The 21,806-nt window shown below is 39.1% G+C and overlaps 1 protein-coding gene across 13 annotated transcripts in view; it reads left to right on the top strand.

Moving 5' to 3' along the window:
• Positions 1–21,806, top strand: part of ZNF438 (zinc finger protein 438) — a 171,418-nt gene that overhangs the window by 135,321 nt on the left and 14,291 nt on the right. For 9 of the 13 annotated variants that reach the window (XR_004347968.1, XR_004347966.1, XR_004347967.1 and 6 more), the window contains one exon: positions 9,851–9,918. Coding sequence is in view for 9 of the 13 variants with exons in the window: in XM_032618977.1 (XP_032474868.1) it covers positions 9,851–9,918 (68 nt within the window). In the remaining 4 variants the exon portion in view is untranslated. Of the gene's footprint in view, positions 1–6,466; positions 6,570–8,764; positions 8,881–9,850; positions 9,919–21,806 lie in introns of those variants that run through there. The other 4 variants (XM_032618951.1, XM_032618994.1, XM_032618997.1 and 1 more) reach the window with 3 other exon arrangements.

Genomic DNA, 21,806 nt, shown 5'->3' with positions numbered 1-21,806 from the left:
CATAGATATATATACGTTTGTGTGTGTGTGTGTTTGCTGTATGTAGATTATACCTCAATAAAGCTGATTTGAAAAGTTTTTTTAGAAAAATAGTGAAATATAATGGGCGCATGAAATTAAACAAGGTAGGAGAATTCATCCTCAAGTACGTTAAACGTTTTCAGACAATACCCAGGTTTATAGAAGAACAGAGCATCATTGGATACTTCATAGGTACAAGTTCATTCAGGCAGTTCCTTTCTTTCCCTCTCTGTGTTATGACTATTTCCTTATTACAGTAAAAGAAAGGTGGCTTTTTCACTTATATGATGTCTGGGGTTATGCAGCCTTTCTGAGGCCTTTCCTGCCATGGTGCTGAAGTATACCATGAGTGGTTCTTAGGGCTGGACAAAAAAGGCTTCAATCAGCTTCTCCTTCAACGTTTTCAGTGACAGAGTTCAGCGTTTCAAATAGCAGGTGATGGAGTGGGCGTCAGAGTTGAACGTCAGTAGTCGTGAGGAGCTGCTTCCTTGCATCCGGCTGAGGTTTGCTTCCTTGTCACTTGTCTCCCTTCCTGGTCTGACTACTGCCCACTGCAGTTACCTAGTGTCCCTCGAATCCTTCCTCCATGTAACTTCCCTTCAAATATTTCAATGACTATTGCTTTCCCCTGAATTCTCTCATTTCCCAGGTTCACTCCTTTCCCAGCTTCTCTAAATCACTTTTTCCCTATTACTTCACTCCCATTCTTTGTTTCACTGATTTTCCTTTAATTCTAGTTTCCAGCAACAAACCTTCTCTCTGTATTTCCATTGACCTGGTACACACTCGTACAGGTGTTCATGAGACAGAAAAATGGAGGAAAGATGGAGGGGGAGGGAGACTGAACGCAGTGGTGCAGGAGCATGTGTATGAACTTAGGGACCAGACACACCTGGAGAATTGGTTCTGGCTCATCCAAGTGACCTTGCGCACGTTACTTAATTTCCGTGGGCCTCAGTTTCTTGACCGTAAAGACGAGGGCAGTGCTGATTCCCTGGTGAGGATAAGAAGATGTGTGTGTGTGTGTGTGTGTGTGTGTGTGAGAATTACTTTGTAGGTCCAGCCCATAGCAAATACTCAGTGCAGAAGAGCTATAGTGTAGAATACAGTGGAGGGACAGGTGTCTTCTGTAGATTCACCAACTGTGGCTCTAGCCTCAAACCTAAAATCTGTGGGACAGTCCCTGTGCAATGCTTTAAAATCCAGAGCCACGAGATCACCATAGAATCAAAACTGAAGGAAGGCCTGGGAGAAGATCAGCTTCCCAATCAATAGGTTAGTAGTGTTATCTTCATATATAAAGAAGAGCCTGTTACAAATGACCCATAGTTAGACACCCAGAGACTTTATTACCTTTTTAAATGTTTTCATGTTTCAAGTTTTTCTGACCAATTTCATTATATTATGGCACTTATCTGAATGACAGTGTTTATTCTTTAGGAAATAGTTCCCTAGAAATAATTCCCTAATACTAATCAGTTAATATTAAGTTCCCTTAATAATCTCGAGTAACATCCACATTGTAGCTCTCTGGATGGTGCCTACGTCCACACACAAGAGCACGCTCTTAAACGCATCCTCACACTCTGGGTTAATGGTAAGAAGCTTATTGAGCATAGAGCAAACAATTTTCATTTATTCTGTAAGATTCTTTATCTAGATGTGTTTTTAGGAAACTTGTCAAGGCAGCATAGCAAAGACAAGGCAAGGTGTGCCTTAGGTTTCCTCAGCTAGAAGATTTCCATTTCCAGCACCATCAAGTTGTCACTTCTCAAGTAACCAATTCACCTAATTTTCATTTTTAAATTTTCATTTTTAATCAACTCTGTTTAAATGTGACATATAAACTAAAATTAAAAGTAACCGTATGAGTGATTTATAAAGCATATTAAGTCTTGCTATAATCGATAGTATTCACTCATTGTGTTCTTTAGTTTTTGTTCCTTTCCAATAGCTTTTTCTACTTAATGTACTTTTCAGCATGTAAGTAGCAAAAGCCAGGTTATAATGATCAGAGATTCTCTAGACTGTGAAGGACACAGTGGCTGCTAAATGCTGTTTCATAGTACCTTGAGTCAAGATGCCCGTTGACTTTGCTTGTGTGATATTTGAAAAATGCTAATACATCTTACGTGACTTTTTAACGCATCTTTCCTGTAGAACATGTATATAATGGCCTTTTACTTCCAGCCCAATCAGAAGGTGAGATATCGTGATTACTCAGGTGTTTTCTTTAATACGCATTAGGTGTATTTATTGCCCTTTTGTTTTTCATAATTACAGTGGAATTAAATACAGTCATGCTTTATGCGGCAGAAGAAGACAACAGACTCCATTTGAGTGAATTTTCTACTTTAAGTACCAAGATATTGGGGGTGTACAGTTGAGATTATTTTACTGGCAATCCTTATCTAATATAACATTCCAAAGCAGTTAAAATAAAAACTTGATTTTTGTTTTGCTTTTTTTCAACTGCAGAGATAGTACTTGTTCATTGGGGAAACATAGCAATATGTCCATAGCATAAGAAGGAAAGTTAAAAAACAGTTTAATTCCTCACTCAGCGATATAGCCACTTTTAACATGTGGCAGTTTCTCCTAAGTTGGTTACAGAGTGGTACAGTAACCAACTCCTCATATAAAAATGTGTGGCGAACATTTTTCAAATTTTTAAATATTTTAAGAAACAGTGTTTGTAATAGTTTCATTATAAAAATGTATCCTAATTGACTTGGTGTATATCTCAAATGGTACCCTGAAGAATTTTAACGGGATAATGAGGATGATGATGGTGAAGATGGTAGTATATAGCTTTGCACGTTATCAGGATTTTCTGAGGTGGAAGGAAGCTCTAGATTAAAAGGAATGCAGAACTTTAAGGCTCAGGGTGCATCCTGCAAAAATACCCCCCAAACGCTTTGCATGCACCTCTCTGTAGACTTTTTCCAAGCATGCATTGCTTTGTCTTTTTTTATTTTTGCCATTTTTTAGGGAAAGAAATTTAAATTTTTTTTTTTTTTTTTTGAAATGTACATTTCTTTGGTTATTAGTAAGGCTGGACATTCTAATGATTTACTAGTTTGACTTATATAAGTCTGCTAGTTTTATGGAGTGCTTTCTCATTAATTTGTTTATAACAGACCTGAGCGTGCCAGGACCATTTCTACCATATCCTTGCATAGTTGCACCTCAAAGACTGTTTGTTAAATGAGTAAGTGGGTGACTATATATCTATTGTAAATTTTCCATTTTTTCCCAATATTTGCCTTAATTTTTGACAGCTGTATTAAGGTGTAATTGGCATACAATAAATTACATGTATTTAAACTGCGATGCGGTATGTTTTGCTATATGTATGTAGCACCCATGAAGCCGTCACCACAATCAAGGTAGTGAATGTATTCTTCTCACTAACAGGTGGATCTGTGTTTGTCGCGCCCAGCTGTAGGCCCTTCCTCCCAACTCTCTGTCTTCCCGTGCTCAGGCAACTATTAATCAGCTTTTCGTTCCTACAATTTGCATTTTCTAAACATTTATAAAAATGAGGGCATAAAATATGTACCCTTTCTTTATCTGGCTTCTTTCACACAGCATGATGTTTTCGCAGATTCATCCATATTGTAGTGTGGATCAATAATTTATTCCTTTACATTGCTGAGGAGTGTTATGTTGAATGGATGTACCACAGTTTGTTTAACTGCTCACCTGTTGATGAACATTTAGGTTGTTTCTGGTTTGGGGCTACTATCAATAAAGCTGCTGTGAACATTCTTTGTACATATGCTTTCTTTTCTCTTGGATAAGTGGGAAGGAATTGCCTGGATCATATGATAGGTGTATCTTTAACTTATGAAGAAAACGCCAAACTGTTTTTCAAAGTAATTGTACCATTTCACATTACCACCAGCAGTGTGAAAGACTTCCACTTCCTCTACGTCCTTGCCAACGCCTTGGTATAGTGTTGTGTTTTTTTTTATTTTAGCCATTCTGATAGGTGTGTGACTTTCACTTACATTTGTGGTTTTAACTTACATTTCTGTAATAACTAAGGATGTTGAGCATCTTTTTATGTCCTTGTTTGCAAGCCATATCTTTTTTGATGAAGTATCTCTTCAGATCTTTTGCCTGTTTTTTTAAATTGCATGTTTGGTTTTTTTATTATTAAGTTTTGAGAGTACTTTATTCTGGATATAGTGTCTTTACATATTTATTATTTGCAATTATTTTCTTTCACTCTGCAGCTTGTCTTTTCCTTCGCTTAATAGTTTTTTAAAGAGCAGAAGTTTTAAATTTTGGAGTCCAACTTATTATTTTGTGGATTATGCTTTAGATGTCCTATCTAAGACGTATTTACATGATGAAAAGCCATAGTGTTTTAGAAGTTTTGTAGTTTTAGGTTTTACATTCAGGTGTATGTTGCCCTTTGGATTTGTATGTGGTATGAGGTATATCTCAAAGTTTTGTTGTTGTTTGTATGTGGATATCCAATAGTCCGAGCACCATTTGTTGAAGTGACTATCTTTTCTCTACTGATTTCCCTCTGTACCTTCATGAAAAATCAGTTGGCCACATATGTATGGGTTTATTTCTGGACTCTCTAATAAGCCTTGAAATTAAAAGAGTATTATCTGTTTGTCTTATTGTTAAAAATGATTTTGGCTATTCTGGGTTCTTTGCATTTCCATGTGAATTTAAGAATAAGTTGGTTAATTTCTACAAAATGTCTATTGGGATTTTGATTAAGATTCCATTGAATCTATAACTCTATTTGCAGAGAATTACCATTTTAACAATATTGAGTCTTCTGACCTGTGAACATGGTATATCTCTCCATTTATTTACGTCTTTAAAAATTTCTCTCATCATTGTTTTGTAGTTTTCGGTGTTTCACATCTTTTTTTCAGATTGACCCTTATTTCATATTTTTGATGTTGTTACAAATAGCATTTTAATTTCTGATTTATTGTTTCATTTCTGATTGTTACTAGTGTATGAAATGTAATTGATTTTTATATATTGATCTTGTATTCTTTAACCTTGTTAAACTCACTTAGTTATATTTATAGATTCCATTGAATTTTCTATGTAGATAATCACGCCATCTGCAAATACAGTTTATGTCTTGTTTTCCAGTGAAGATGCATTTTATTCATTTTCTGCTTTACTGCATTGGCTAGAACTTCCAATACAATATTGGTGAGAGTAGATATCCTTCTCTTAATTGTAAACTTAGAGGGAAAGCATTCACTTCTTCTCTGTTGGCATGATGTTAGCCATAGGTTTTTTCATAGATGTCCTTTACCAAGTTGGGGAAGTTTCCTTCTATTCTTACTTTTCTAAAAGATTTTTTTTAAAGGAATGAATGTTGGATTTTGTCACATGCATTTTCTGCATCTATTGAGATGATCACATAGTTTTTCTTTTTTTACTTTGTTAATATGGTGAATTACATTGATTTTGAATATTAAATACGTGTACATTCCTGGGATAACCCTACATGGTCAGGATGTGTTAATATTGTTGGATTTGATTTACTAACATCTTGTTTATAATTTTTGCATTTCTGTTAATGAGGGATATTGTCCGGAGATTTCTTTCCTTCCAGTGGCTTCTTGAGTGATTTTGGATTCTGGATAATGCTGGCCTCATAGAATTAGATACTTAGAATTCCCTCCTTTTCAGTTTTCTGGAAGAATTTGTGTATAATTGGTGTTATTTCTTCCTTAAATATTGTTTTTGTGTATAATTGGTATTAATTAACTGGTTTTATTTCTTTCTTAAATATTCAGTAGAATTCACCAAAGAAACCATTTGAGCCTAGAGTTCCTTAAGGGAAGATTTTTAACTAAACATTCAATTTCTTTGAAAACATAGGGCTCACTTTTCGAGTGAGCTTTGGTAGTTTGTGTCTTTCAGGGTAACTGTTCATTTTATTTAAATTATCAAATTTATTGTCAAAATGTTGTTTGTAATGGACCCTTATGTCTTTTTTTTTGGCGGTACGCGGGTCTCTCACTGTTGTGGCCTCTCCCGTTGCGGAGCACAGGCTCCGGACGCGCAGGCTCAGCGGCCATGGCTCACGGGCCCAGCCGCTCCGTGGCATGTGGGATCTTCCCGGACCGGGGCACGAACCCGCGTCCCCTGCATCGGCAGGCGGACTCTCAACCACTGCGCCACCGGGGAAGCCCCCTTACGTCTTTTTAATAGTGGTAGTCTGTAGTGATGACACCTCTCTCATTCCTGATACTGGTCATTTGTGTCTTCTTTCTCCTGATCAGTTGAGCTAAAAGTTTATCAATTCTATATATTCTCAAAGAATCTGTTTTTGATCTAATTGATTTTATCCATTTTTCTGTTGTCCATTTCACTTAGTTTTTTCTTTGATCTCTTATTTCCTTTCTTCTACTTACTTTGGGTTAATTGTACTATTTTTTTCTTTTTTAAGGTGGAAACTGAGGCTTGAGACCTACCTTCTTTTCTAATATAGATGCTTTCAGTGCTCTAAATTACCCCCTGTGTACTGCTTTAATGGAATCATACAAATTTTGGTATGTTATGTTTGCATTTCATTCAGTTCAAAACACACTCTAATTTTCTTTTTGATTTCTTCTTTGATCCATAGGTTATTTATAGGTGTGTGATTTAGTTAACAAATATTTGGAGATTTTCCAGATACATTTCTGTGATTTTGGCTTCTACTTTTATTCCATTGTGCTCAGAGAATATACATTATGACTTGAATCCTCTTAAGTGCATTGAGCCTTGTTTTTATGACCCAGAATATGGTGCCTTAATAAATATTTCGTGTGCACTTGAAAACAATGTGTATTCTGTTGTATTGGGTGGAATGTATAATTATGAAATGACCTTCGTTATGCCTGGTAATATTCTTTGCTCTATAATCCGCTTTTTCTGATACTAATATAGCCACACCACCTTTCTTTTGACTAGTGCTAAGATGATATATCTTTTTCCATTCTTTTACTTGTAATCTGTTTGTGTCCTTATATTTAAAGTGCCTTTCTTACAGGCAGCATGTAGTTGGGTCTTGCTTTTTTGTCCAATCCATCTTTTAATTGGGATATTTAGATCATTTATGTTTAATATGATTATTGATATGTTTAGGTTTTAATCTATCATCTTGCTTTTTGTTTTCCATTTGTTCTACCTATTCTTTGTTCTCTTTTCCTGTTTTCCCTTGAAAACTGAGTATATTTATGATTCCATCTTTTTGTTGTTGGCGTATTAGATAAAATTCTTTGTTTCGTGATTTTAGTTGTTGCTTTGGGGTGTATTATATACATGTTTAACTTATAATCTAGCTTCCAGTGATACTATACCACTTCACCTGTAGTCTAAAGAACCTTACAATAGTATACTTACATTTCTCCCCTCTCTACATTTGTCCTGAAATTCTCATACATTTTATTTTTACATATGTTATAAACCCCACAATGCAGTGTTAATTATTTTTATTTAAACCATTATATTTTAAAGAGATTTTATTAAGAAAAAAGCCTTACATGCTTATCATGTAGTTCTGATTTCTAGTGTTGAAATCTTCCTTCCTGTATATAGATCTATATTTTAATCTAATATCATGTTCCTTCTACTTAAAGGGCATCATTTAACATTCCTGTAGTGCGGGTGGGCTTGTGATGAATTCCTTTGGCTTTTGTGTATACAAAAATGCCTTTATTTCCCCTTTATTTTTGAAAGATACTTTCTGTGAACATAGAATTCTAGATTACAGATCTTTTTTTCTTCAAGTACTTTAAAGATGCTGCTCTAATGTCTTCTTACTTGCATTGCCTCACTTTAAATCTTCCCTTTTTTCACTCGTTTTGAGCCATTTGGTCATGATATGCTTTGGTGTAGTTTCCATGTTTCTTATGCTTTAAGTTGTTTGAGCTTTTTGGATCTGTTCATAGCTTTACTCAAATTTGGAAGTTTCTGCCACCATTTCTTAAAATAATTTTTCTGACTTTCCATCTCTGTCTTCTCCAGTTACTGATACACTAGACTGCTTAAAGTTGTCCTAGAGCCCACTGGTGATCTGTTCATTTTTCTTTTGCTCTCTTCTTCCTGAGTTTCATTTTGGGTAGTGTCTATTACTATGCCTGCAAGTTCACTAGTATTTTCTTCCGACATGCCTAATATGCTGATAATCCTATCCAGTGTATTTTTTTACCTTATATATTGTAGTTTACATCTCTGGAAATTTTATTTGGGTCTTTTTTAATGTCTTTCCTGTCTAAACTTCTTGAACATACAAACTACCGCTATACATCTAATGATCTTGTCTGCTAATCCGAACGTCTGTGTCAGTTCAGGGTCAGCTTTTATTATTTTCTACGCTGTGGCCCATATTTCCTGCCTCTCTGTATTGCTTGTACTTCTTTATTGGATGTCAGACACTCTGGCTTTTACTTTCTTGGGTGATGGATATTTTTGTCTTTCTATAAATCTTCTTGAGCCTTGTTCTAAATACACAGGTAAGACACTTGGAAACGGTTTGATCCTTTTAGGTCTTGCTTTAAGATTTGTTTTGTGAAACCAAAGAAATGTTTGATGTAGGACCAGTTCTTCCCCTTTATTAAAGCAAGATTATTCTTTGTACTGTACCCAGCGTTCTGTGAATTAGGAGTTGTTTCAGTCTGACTTGTAAGAGCAGACAGTATTCCTGTGAATACTTGATGGGAATCCTATTCATTGCTCTCTCTCTCTCTCTCTCTCTCTCCAGCTCTTTTCTTCATTACTCTGGGAATTTCCACCAGCTTTCTCCCTTCCTGCACTGTGGATGATAGCGTTCACCTCATTTGTTTCCTGTCTCTCAAAGATCAGTCTTCGTCACCTAAGGTCCAGTGTTTCGAAATATTGTTTCGTGTATTTTGTCTGTGTCTTGGTTGTTTCAGGAAGGAGGGCAGACCTGGTCTCTGTTGTTCAATCTTGGCTGGAAGCAGAAGTCATGCCCTTTTATTGTACCTAGTTTTCTATTTTAAAAACATTTAAAATTTTCAATGGAAAAATTCATCAGTCTTTACCTTAATGGCTTCTGTCTTTGGCGTCGTGCTTAGAAACACTTCCATGTTTGAAGGCTTACAAAAATATTTACTTTAATAAGTAAGGACTTTAATTGTCTTATACATTCAAAGAGTTTATTAATATGGAACCCCGTATTCTAGACAATTTGGAAAGTAGCTAAAATGGAAGGGGAAACACCTGTAATTATATCACCAAGAACAAGGCTAATATCCATATTAACATATTTCCTGTCTTGCATTTTTCTGTGCCTTTGTTTTCTGTATAGTTGTCATCCTCGTGTGTATGTCATTTGATGTGTGCATCCAGTACATTGTATCATCACCATTTTCCATGTTGCGACGGAATCTTCAAAATTGCATTTTAATGACTGAATTATGTTTCATCACATGATTATATTGCAGTTATACTGCTTTCCTTATATTGTTAAACATTTTAGTTATTTCTTAAGCAGAATCTATAAAACATAATTATCAGGCAGGGCATTTTTAGGGAACCTTAACTGCCTACTTGCACATTTCCCTGACCCTACGAGGGCGGAGAGGCGGATACAGGGCCCTCTCGGTGTGTCATTGCTCCCTCTCCAAGCCCACACCAGTGCATTCAGTAAAAGCCTGTCTGTATAAAAGCTAGAAGGAAAATAAAAACTTCAGTTCCCCAATAGTTCAGTCCATTCCTTATTACTCATATAGTTATAACTAAAAAGCTTGTAATTTATATTTTTCGTTTGTGTTAACATGGCATCTCAATTATTTTCTAATTATTATTTGTGCTTGGTCATTTTTAGGCGAATTGTCGTTCAAGTCAAAGACATCATAATGCAGAGTGCTTCATCAGTACCACCGAAAGATCAAGGTGAGATAAGCCACGCCAGGGAAACCGGTAATGCGTGTGTCGTAAAGAGCTTTAACTAACGCATTTAACGTCACTGTCCTCTAACCATAAGGTGACTTATTTCCTGGAACTAAGAACCAAAAATCCAATTACATACGAAAGTTGATTTCTTTTGGTAAATGACTTGAGTGTCTGTGGATCCCTGGTTTATCAGACGACGTCCCCTTTACTGAGAGCAGCCCGTCTCATCCCACGTAAAACTCACAGACGCCAGCACCTCAGCTGGTAGTTTAGTTGGCGCTAGCAGATGCCGAATGAAGTTACGGAGCGTTGGCTGTGACGAAGCAGAGTGGCAGGTGTTCTAGTGAGAAGGCTGTACACGGTGTATATGTTCTTACACACGTATGCACACACAACACGCATGGAGACAGAGGATGTCCGCTTATACATGTTTGACCTATTTCTTCCCATATACCCATTTAACAAAAAGAAACCGTTTCCCCTCCATATGAATTTTTAAAAAGAAAATCATGGGTTTTTTTTTTTTTTTTAGCAAGAGCTCCTGGACCTTTCAGGAAAGCCATTTACAGGTAGAGGTAGAGTCATTTCTGAATAAAGAATAACTAAATTTTCCTCAGTATAAACGGCAAAGTCTAACCTTTGAGAGGAATTCAAGTCTTTCCCCGGCCTCTGCTGATTCTCTTCCCTACAGAAGGTTTGATATGTGTGTGAGAAAAATAATGCCCTTAAATGATTCAGAACTGGGCTTCCTTAGTGGAAGGTGTAGCTGTTCGTGAAAGGAGGGCATTTGCTTTAAAGACCCCTGAACTGGAGAAAAACACTCTTTGTTTGCTCTGCCAAAATGAAGGGTGGTGGCATAACTGTGAAGAGCGTGGCGTCTGTGTTTGAAAGTCATTTCTGCCCCTGCAGTGCATAACCTTGGGTACATCACTTGACTTTAACTTTCTCATCTATAAATCTGTAAAATGAAGCAAGTAAGCCCTACGCTCTAGGTGATGTGGGGATTGAAGGAGGTAATGCATGTAAATCACTCTGCACACGGCTCCCCGCGGAGCGGGCCCTTATGAGGTGACAGCGGCTCTTGCTGTCAGGGGTGGTTATTAACACGTGGGTCCTGCCCGCCTCTGGAGGCCCATGCGGGAAGATGGGCACGGCTGCCTCCTGCTGGGGATGCCTCTCCGCCTTCAAAGGCCACATGTGATCCCGGGGCGCTCATGGGAAGTGAACGCAGAGCAGACCCGCGGCTGGCTTCTCATCCAGGCCCGTGGCCAGAGGGAGAGTAAGAGCCCTTGAGAATCGCACACGTCCTAGCCCCAGACACTAGGGCAAGAGAGCGGACGGGGGCGAGGGGCAGGGAGAGCAGGCCCTCGTTAGAAGTTAAAAGTGTGCATGCCTGTGAGCGTTTCGGTATGTGTCCCCTGGGAGATTTCTGCACTTGTAGCCGATCAGTGTCCGAGCTGGCCTGACCTCCTTCCCCTGAGCAGGCGAGGAGAGGTGTGGCTGCTTAGAAGAGGGAGTGTTGGACTGAGCGTCAGGAAAGCTGGGTCCTGTCCCGCATATAGCCCCAACCAGCTGTGGGCCGCCAGACCAGTTATTTTGCCCCTAAGCCTGGGTTTCTTACTAGCGAAGCCAGGATTCCTTGCCATTCTTTCCCAGCTCTAGCAGGTTACGAGTCAGGGTGAGTCACTAAGCAACGAGCTGCTGGGTTTCTGGCTGACACAGGGAAGTAAAGCTTGTCTCCACTCACACCTCTCGCCTACTTTGCTCTCCTCAAGGTTTACTTTGTTTTGGTTTTGTGTCTACCTCTCTGAGCTGCTATGTAAGCTTAGTTATTACCTCCATTGACTTGACCAACGTAGAAGATGCCCTCAAGCCTAGTGAGGATTCAGCAGCTCTCACAAATTCTGCATCAGTCTTTCCTGGGGCCAAAGGTGTGTAAGCCCCAAACCCAGGATTTGACAGACAAAGAGAGGTAATAACTAAAAGATCTCAATTAATCGAGGGCCTCAGTGTAACAGTCACTCTACCTACAGCTTGACATCCGTTGTTTTATTTAATGCTCACCATGTTCAATATAATCTTTATTTCTGTGGTTCAGGGAGATTAGATTTTTTTTTTTTAACCAAGGTCACCAACCAGTTCAGTGACTGAGCTAAGATTTGAACCTAGATCCGTCAAAATCCAAGACTGTTTGTCCCCTGTGTCATACTGTAAATTTATAAAGAAGATCTCTAATCTATTTTTAGATCATCCCCCTTTTTCTTCTCTGATGAAACATTGTGCTTAATTAAATATATGAATGCTTAAAGCTCTTTCAATCCAAAGTAAGCAGAAATTAGAATTTGTATCGTGGGCCGTTATATCAGTAAGGAAAGCTATGAGGCCTAAGAATTGCCCGGTTATTCATTAATTTACTCATTTATCAAATGCTTTCTGTGTGTCCTGGATTACTGTTAATATTTTTTAACAAAGAAAAATGCCAGATTTTTAAATTATGATTTTGTTTTCATTTCTTTCATCAAATATAATCACTTATGGGACATGAGAAGTTTGCTGATCCCATGTCATTCATTCATTAAATGCCGAGTGATTTATGTAATGAACTATTGATGGCTGTCTATAAATTACAGTGCATTCAAATTTCAGACTTGTAAGCACACACGCGCGCACACAGGCGCACACATGCACGTTATACGCGTTGACGTGTGAAATTCAGGTAGGACATCACAGCAGAGTTGTGGAGCTTGAGAAAATCCATGGCATCATATATTACACTATCTTCTAACAAGATTTCCTACAGTGCAGGCAGATTTAATGACCACCAAGACAGTACTTACCAGGAACTATGCCCGATACTATGAGGGATCCAAAGATAAATCAGACAGAAGCCTGCGCTCTTACAAAACACAAAATCCTAGTCGAACAGCAGACATGTGTGTAATTAACCAGAATAAAGCATGACAAATGCTGTATTAGACCTGAGTGTGATGTACTTGGAGAACAGTTGGTTGAGCCAGAAGTTTGAGGCTGGTCAGGAAACACGACAGGAGGTAGCGTTTGCTCAGGATGTGAGCACAAGTGTAGAAGGTCAGTCAGGTGGGGTTTAGGGGTCACAGGATGTGGATTAAAGCTAGGAAAGAACTAGAGGAAACTAATTAGAAATTCCAGTGCCTTCTATTTAAATGTTTCCTAATTTTGGATAAAGAAATTAACATTGTAACGTCACTCAGATAATTTGTAGTATATTAAAAGCTTTCCATTATAATAGTGTCGTTATTATCCCTTTCTGTGTAAAAGTATTACTTATAGAGTCTCCAGAAGTTCATCAGACTTATTTTGTTACAATTTTCTATCTTCTCATGCATTCAGGATTTGGAGATAGGATTTATGGTTTTCCCATAACTTTCTTTTTTTGTTTGGTACTTTCAAACGATAAACTAATAAAAATGTAAGGACATGTATTCTGTGTTGGAAAACAGCAAATTGTAGCAAGTGATAAACCATGTTTCGGAAAAAAAAAAAAAAAAAAAGGCATGAAAACAACATGATAAGGCCAACTACAGCCGTAACTTCCACTTTAAATTTGTTGAAGGAAAGAAAACCACCACAGTGACTGAAAATGCAAAGGCATTGATTTACTTGCCAGATGAGGAAACACACAAGTGAGCAGCCTTGCCAAATGGTTCTGTTAGAGGGACAGTTTATGTTTGTTATGTGCCAGGAAGAAGTTGACTGTAGTTGTGCCAGTTAAGGATTGAAGTGAGCACCTTGGAGAGGGCAGGATGAGTGTCAAGTCCCCACACAGTTAATTAACACAAGCCGCACTGTTCATTGGTCAGAAAAGAGTCTTAGGTCCCGGGAGGGTCTGTTTTGCTGGAGCCATTCAAACCTCTTAGATACTCGCCAGCTTCGCAATTCAGTTTTGCCATTTCCTAGGCAAGTCTGCTGTGAGTAGAAAGGTCTTAGAGGTCTTCTAACATTTTTCTCGGCTCTGTCATAACATTTGTATAGTTTAAACGCAGTTATCAAATTGTGAGTGCTGTTTTTATTCAGTGAGAGCAAGAATAAATGGCGCTGAGAAAATGGCAGATGCTTTGAGGCATCTTACTTCTTTTGAGTAAGAAGTAGTGGGTCTTAATGACCCCCTTCAGAAACACTGCAGTTAGCTAAACGCGCTCTGTACCATGCCTACTAGTTTTCAAAACCTGTGCATTATTTAACTGTGAAGCCAATAGCCATTACTGTCTTTCATGTGAATTCAGATTTGGAGCTGTGATAAAAAAGAAAAAAAAAACCCTAGATTTTCTGATTCAGTGAAATACTTTAAAAATAATCATGGCGCAGCCTAAAAATATATTCTTATGTCTTAGAGACATAAAAAGCTGTACTTACCTCTTACAGAAATAAACGTTTTCGGTATCAGTGAATATAGAATTTTTGAACTCAAGGAACACTTGGGGTAGGTAGTTAATAATGTTCTTTTTTTTTAAGTTTAGGAAAGTGATCCTACTTATTTTAGACTCTTAGTATCAGTTGGGTTCTTTATGTAAACTTTGTAATGAATTTTCTGTCTTTGGTGGGCTTTAAAGCATCCTGGCATGTAGTGGTTTCTCAAATACATATTAAATTTTGTTAAAAGTGCTTTAAACTCTCAAACACTTTAAAAAAAATCATATTACTCGGGTGCTATGAAAAGATTTTAATCTTTGTTTTTTTATGAAACACCAAGCTGAAGTTGTCAAGTCTATGTGTTCACTTAACAAATATTTATTGCCTTTGGAGGGGCAATGAGCAAGGAGCAAAGGGGGAAAAAGGAAAACCAAACTAAGCTCTACTCTCTTATAGCTCAGTGTCAATGAATAAAACTGGGCTGTCTATCCAAGCAGGAGTTGACCTTTTATGAGGATTCAGCCTAAGAATGGCTTATTGTCTTGTTATCTAACTAAAGTTTCACCCTTCGAACATGGTGTTGCAGATGCTTCCCGAGCTCCTTTCCTGTCTTTTGTCCTCCGCAGCCCTCTCAGTCTGGGGAAAGAACACCAAGCTAAGAGCTGGACAGCTGAGCTCTGGTTATTCTTCTGCCCTTCTTTCTAGGCTCTGTGATCTTGGCTAAACCTGTGAGCCTCAGTCCTTTCATCTTTTGAATGGGGATGTTAATTTTGCCCTGACACAGTCCAATGAGATAAGGTACTGTTGATTCTCGTCACTTGCAGCCGTCACATTCTGTAAAGTCACCACAAACACTGAATTAGCTAATACTGCACCATGGCTCCTACGGGAAATGCAGGGTTAGGTTTCCTGTGAGCCTTTGGTCATTTTCATCAGCTATCAACACAAACCCTGGCTTTATGTGTGTTTCTGTTTAAAGACACCTCACTGAATGTATCTTGTTGATTCCTTGACATTAATTGGCCTCACAGATGCAGCATTATAACTCATGCCTGAACAAAGCTTGTCGAACACATGTATTTTTTTCCAAGAGGCACATCAAACTCTTCTAATGCTTAGGAACACTGCACAGCATATCAGCACTATGCTCGAGGGCTGTTTTAAACAGTGAAATCACTAACAAAAAGGAAAAAAGTTTTCTAAATGTGGCGCTAAATAGACTGCAGAAAGGACACTTGTTTACAGTATGGGAGCTGAAACAAGGCAGAGCATCAACTACTGCTAGGAACATGACACACACTTTTTGCCTGTGCATGTCTACACATGACCACGACAGTGCCACCAGTGTGGATTTGGGGGTTGCAAGTAAACTTTAGCAAGCAGGTGAATGGACAAATACAGAATCTGCAAGTGAGGCTCAACCATGTATGGATGCACTTTGTAAACTCGTAGAGCGCAATATAAATCTCAGAGTCAGTTACAGAATAAAAGTTCTTTCGGAACGCAGATATAATAACTTTGTGTAAAGTTGATATGATCGGTGTCAAGTTAATCAGGTAATAAGTATACTGTTTGAAAGTGACCACAAGTTCTTAGCTCAGTAAAGCTACAAAGACGACTCTTGCTGTGAACTCTGGCTCCTCAGTGCTCACATTTAATACACAGTAGCAAGGAGAAGCACTGTGACTTGATGCTTTGCACTTAGTGGTTAAGGTGGCGTTGTGACCTCATTAAAGGCGCGGAGGGGCGTTCCCTATGTTTTACCAAAATATTATGTTTCTAAATATGTGACATTCATATGGAAACATTTTGATCTTAACTAGCGGTGTAAGTGCTGTTCTTGGGCTTTTGGTACCATTTTATGTTGCAGACCAAGTACAGATTGACATTTTCAAGCTGGTTTTGGTTAACTCCTTAACGTTGGAAATTGGAACTTTCCAATGTAATAACCTGCTGTATTAGTATGTTATGCTGTTGACAGAAGTACAAATGGAAAACACACACATACCTACAGAAATTTCCTTGTAGAACAAAATGGAAATGACTTGGGTGGCCTAAACCTTATCAGGTAGACCTCATATTGGGAGTTATTCTCCTATTTGAGATAAAATACTAGAGTCTGGAATATTCTTTTTAGTAAATTCGGTTTATGAGTATCTCTGTTGTTTGAAATAGCCCGATTTCCACTGCTTAAAAAGCAGGCTACTCACCGGATCATCTCCTCTGGCCTGTATCAGTGTCACTGTAGCCACTGGGCAGCAGAGTCCCTCAGAAACTCCAATTAACCATGTAAATGTATTTCATAGCATCACATCTCACTTTGTCAGAACCCCTGCTGCCTTCCTATGATTAACATAAACGCAGGTGCAAACAGCATTTATGTACTTTGATAGGAAGCCGTTGGAGACATCTCACCGTGGGACCCAACATTTTCAGATTGTATACATCTGTTCAGATAATGTATGCGGCCCCAGCAACAGGAACACAGGGATGGGAGCATCTGCCCCCAAGACCATTTGCCATATAGCAGGTGCTTGCATCTTTATTTATGCAGATACTTGGTCTGATAAGCTGAGTGGGGATGAAGGAAAGAATTTCGACAGCGGTATTCAGATGTTATGCAAGCCAGAAGTGTAGGCTAGGCATTTTATGTTTGTAAAAGTCTACTACTAATAGGAATGGAAATTTGTAAGTCCAGTCACGCTTTGAATGAACATCTTGTCTTTAAATTAATTGGCACCAAAACCCTGAAAACATTTACAGAAATTCCAATGTCCAACTTATATTAGAAACAGCAACTTATTATTTTGGTTTTGATAAAGTAACTTTAAATGATTTTGAATGCATTTTGCTAAAAGTTCTGAAAGGAAAACAGTGCTCTGTTTTTTTCAAAGATTCTAATACTACTAAGAGAATCTTGTGATGATATTTCTTAAAATTGGAGAAAAAATGCAAATGTCATTAGTTTAAATATGTTATAAGATGTTCTGTGAATATAAATTGAGTAAAATAAATTTCAAAGCATTAACATTTATAATATTTTTGTCAAAAAATTTTTTCATTTAAGCTGTATTCTAACATTTCCAACTAGTGATATTTAATTATAATTTATATTTTTATTAGGATAAATTACCTTTAAACACTTCATTTTCACAACTCTGTCTCATGGATCTGCCGTATTATATTCTCACAAGGGAAAAGCGTGAAGGAAACAAAAACTTATCAACCAAAAGCAAGACATTTCCAGATTTTATTTTCTATTCTCATTCACATACACACACAAAAAATCAGAATCTTGAAAGAGCTTGAACTAGATTTCATGTAGTCGGCGGTTCTCAAACATTTTAGTTTCAGGCCCCTTTACGCTCTTAAAAACTATTGAGGACTCAAAGAATATTTTTTCACGTCAGTAGTGTCAAATGGGATTTACCATATTTGAGATTATAAACTGAAAAAATATGTATTTGTGAATTCATTTTAAAATAGCAGTAATCTCACTACAGCTTAACATAAATAACATATTTTGTGTAATTGGCTATATTTTCCAAAGCAAAAAAATTAGTGAGAAGACTAGCATCGATTTATGTTTTTTGCAAATCTTTAAAGTCTGGCTTCACTGAAAATGGTAGGAGTCTCCTATCTGGTCCTGCATTCAGTATGTTGTGATATATCGTTTATGTTGAAGTATTTGAAGAAAATCCAGCTTTACAGTAACTGGAAAGGGAGGGAGTATTTTAATAGCCTTTTCAGGTAATTGTGGATGATTTTCTTTGCTACTACACCAAAATGTGTCAGATAACTATACCTGAGTTTAAACGAGTCAGGTAACAGCTTAAAGTTTAGTTGTAACGTGAAATTTGAAGCCACGTCAGTGTACTTCTTGTATTCTGTTACATTTAGGTCCATCGTGCAGCGTGTATTCGAAAACAGTTCACCGAGTTACGCAGATCTTCTATATATGTCATTTTATACAATATTTTAAAAATCATATTTGTTAGAATAACCAGCAGTCTTACCTGGAAAGTCACTAAGTATAGGGAAGCTTCAGTCTCCTGGTGATGGATTCAAGTTTTCCAAAATTCTAATGCTGCTCGAAAGAATTTTTATCATTGGCCATGGATACTGCCATGTATGCCTTGTAATGACAAGGCTCGTTCATTCACTTCTGAGAAAATGTCTGCTAGGTACCCAGGTCTGAATATGTTCTCTCAACATATGTCTGTCAGATGTTCTTTCAAGTCAAGATGGTTATTCCATGAAGAGCAGCTAGTTCAGCTTCAGACCGTCACATGAGCACTGTTCCTCATGGCCACCGTCATGCCTCAATGAGCAGCAGAAGTGCTCTGGGGGGGATGAACTGCGTCATCGTACAGAATTTTTAAAAGGCCCGTAAGGATCAAGGTTTAAGAAAACTGAAATTTCATCCTGCTTTTTTGTTCTACTGAGGGAGTATGGTGGCAAAGGATATGGCTGCTTGGACAGCTTGCTGTCACTGCCTGAGTTCACTTTTACCCAATTACGTCCTTTGCTCCATCAACGCAACACGTGCAGAGGCCAACAGGGTAGAAAAGGCAAGTGACATCTCATTACGAGTATGAGAAGAGAGTGTGAGGACCCTCCCCAGGTTGGCAGACCATACTTTGAGAAACCGTGCTCTAGTCTAATCCTCCCTTGGTAAAAAGAGAAACTTAAGGCCAGGAAAGATTATGGTCTCGCACAGGCTCACTCCAGTAGTGAGTGAAAGAACCAAAGCCAGGCCTCTGTTCTGTTTCTCGCGTGTAATGCAACTCGTCTTGTTTACCCCGAGGAGCTTCCCCCTCACCACCCAAAAAAGGAAGATTCTCAGATGCTCTGTCAGGGTGACTAGAGGGGCAGGACTTACCACATGAGGGATTTAGGAATTCTTCCAACGTTTGCAGACTTTTTCATTCAGTCCTAATGTTCTTCGTTGACCTCAGTTTTGGAAGCAAGTGCAATAGGATTTGAAAAATAGCTGGGAAATTTGTATTATAACTGAACTTATAAAAGACCTTAGTAATGATTTTTTTCCTTTCATATTTGCTAATCATAAAAAACCTCTTGAAGTCGGTACCTAAAAGTGTTATTAAATTGATTGTGTAATTGATGCTTTTAAAAAGTTACATTTTGACATAAGCCTGGAGGGTTTGTTCATCAGAAGCTCTGTAAAAGGCCACAGAGTTTGGGATTAAAGTATACACACTACTATATATAAAACCAACAAGGACCTACTGTATAGCACAGGGAACTCTACTCAATAACCTATAACAACCTATAACGGAAAAGAATCTAAAAGAGAATAGATACACATGTATACATATAACTGAATCACTTTGCTGTACACCTGAAACTAACACAACATTGTAAATAAACTGTATTTCAATAAAAGATAAAAAAAAGAAGAAGAGGAAGGCCACCACGGAAGACGCCTGGCTTTTAAGCCCTAGGGCACTGTGAAGGGACTCCCTCTGTGTTAATTTCCTTAAAATCTTAAGCTTCCTGTAGGTCTCCAGTAGCCACGCTGTAGACTCCTGTTAGGAAAAGGAAGCGCGCGTTCTCTCCTGAGGGTTACACTCTGGTTGGAAAAGGTTAGTCAAAAGGATCTTCATTTTCCCAGCGTCGGGATGGATGGTGTGGCACTCACAGCCGCTGGAGGAGACAGACAATATAAACAGAGTCATCGCCAAACCCCTTCCTTAAGCTCAGCGTGCTGGAACGGAAGGAGAGCAGCTTTGGGGCCAGAGTGGGTTCACACCCGTCTCTCACCTACCAGCTTGTGACCTCGCCAGGAAGATTCAGTTCCTGCACCCGTGGCCCAGAGATGTTACTGTCAAGAGCGGGTGGAGGATGAAGTGAGATCATAGCTTCAGCACCGAATCTGACTCTTGACGGAGGGACAGTTTAGTCCTTCACAAGGAGGTTTAAGGGTTTAGGGTGAGGAAAGATAGAGTTAATAAGTAGAAACGGGGAGCATATACTCTACCTACGGTAAATTTTCTCACAGAGAAAAGAAAGGAGATAGGGCAGCAGCTTGAAGAGGAGAGAAAGCCCAAGGATTATTTATGGTTGTTGGTTTTGTTTGTATACTTTCTTGTCCAGCAGAAACACAGGAGAAAGCAAGACAACACAGCTGAGAGCTATCAGGTCACTCATTTAGTGAATAACGTATTGTGCGATGGCCACGTACCAGACAGGGACTAGGGACCGAGGTCCTGGCAGTGAACAAAGCCAGCCCCTGCTTTCTTGGAGCTTACATTCTAGTGGGAGGAGACAGGTGGTATAATCTCATTATAAACATAAGTGCTGTGAAGGACAATTAAGGAAAACAGTTGAGCACCTGGGGCGGAGCACGGCCTTCAGGTGGGATGGTCGGGAAGGCCTCCTGAGCTCCGGGGCTCGCTGATGGTGTAGGAGCCCCAGAGGCAGCGGAGGGGCCTGGAGACAAGTGTGGGTGCAGCACGGTGTTGGGGACACCCCATTTCCTGATTCCGAGATACACATCTTCTCACCTTTCATGTTTCAGGACTCGGGGCATATGGTGTATACTTACAGCAATAGGGCCTCGGCCTCCTGATCCCCACCCCAGGAAAAAGTAACCATATTTGTGTTGTATAATTAAAGAGGAGAGTTTAGAAGTAGGAAGCGGGGCAGTGACCTCTCTCTTTCGCACAAGGTGTCAGTCACTTGAAGCTGCTATCACAAAGTACCATGGACCGAGTGGCTTCCAAACAACAGAAATTTATTTCTCAAGTTTAGAGGCAGAAAGTCCAAGATCAGGTGCCAGCGTGGTCAGGTTCTGGTGAGAGCCCTCTTCTGGGTGGCAGGCTGCCATCTTCTCAGTGTACGCTCCTGTAGCAGGGAGAGAGGAAGAGAAGTCTCTGGGGTCCCTCTTATAAGGGCACCAATCCCACTCATGAGGGCTCCACCCTCGTGACCTGATTAGCTCCTAATACCATTACACTGGAGGTTAGCATTTCAATATGTGAATTTGTGGGTGGGGAGGGAAGGCACAAATACTCAGTTCATTGCAAGGTCAATGCCAAAAATTACTGACGAGAGAGAGCCATGGGGGAAGCGTAGGGTGGGGCAGAGGGGTGGGGCCTCAGACGAGCAGTGGGAGAAACCTGGGCTGGTCCCAGTGAGGGACTGAAGGGAGTCTGCTAGGACAAGAAACTGACTATGGAATCAGTCTGCAGTCTCAGACTGGAAACCTGACATTTATGATGTTGTCCAGTGTTCACAGCGGTTGGATTTCTCCAGCACCAGGCAGCAGGCAGTGGGAGTGGAAAGCACGGGGGAAGTAGGGGAACCAGGCGGGGTAAGCACTGTGGAAAGACGCACGGCATGCCGGGAGTATCCAGGGATGATCAGGCAGGAAGCCAACTCCAGGACCAGGAGTATTTACCTAAGTACACATACCTATGTACGTGCAGAGCCTCGGGGAAAAAACGCAGGTGGACTGTGTCATCGCTCCATCCCCT

This window comes from Phocoena sinus, chromosome 2, assembly GCF_008692025.1.
Source record: "Phocoena sinus isolate mPhoSin1 chromosome 2, mPhoSin1.pri, whole genome shotgun sequence".
NCBI lineage: Eukaryota > Metazoa > Chordata > Mammalia > Artiodactyla > Phocoenidae > Phocoena > Phocoena sinus.
Note: the sequence above shows the minus strand (reverse complement) of the source record. Positions and strands in the feature narration are given on the sequence as shown.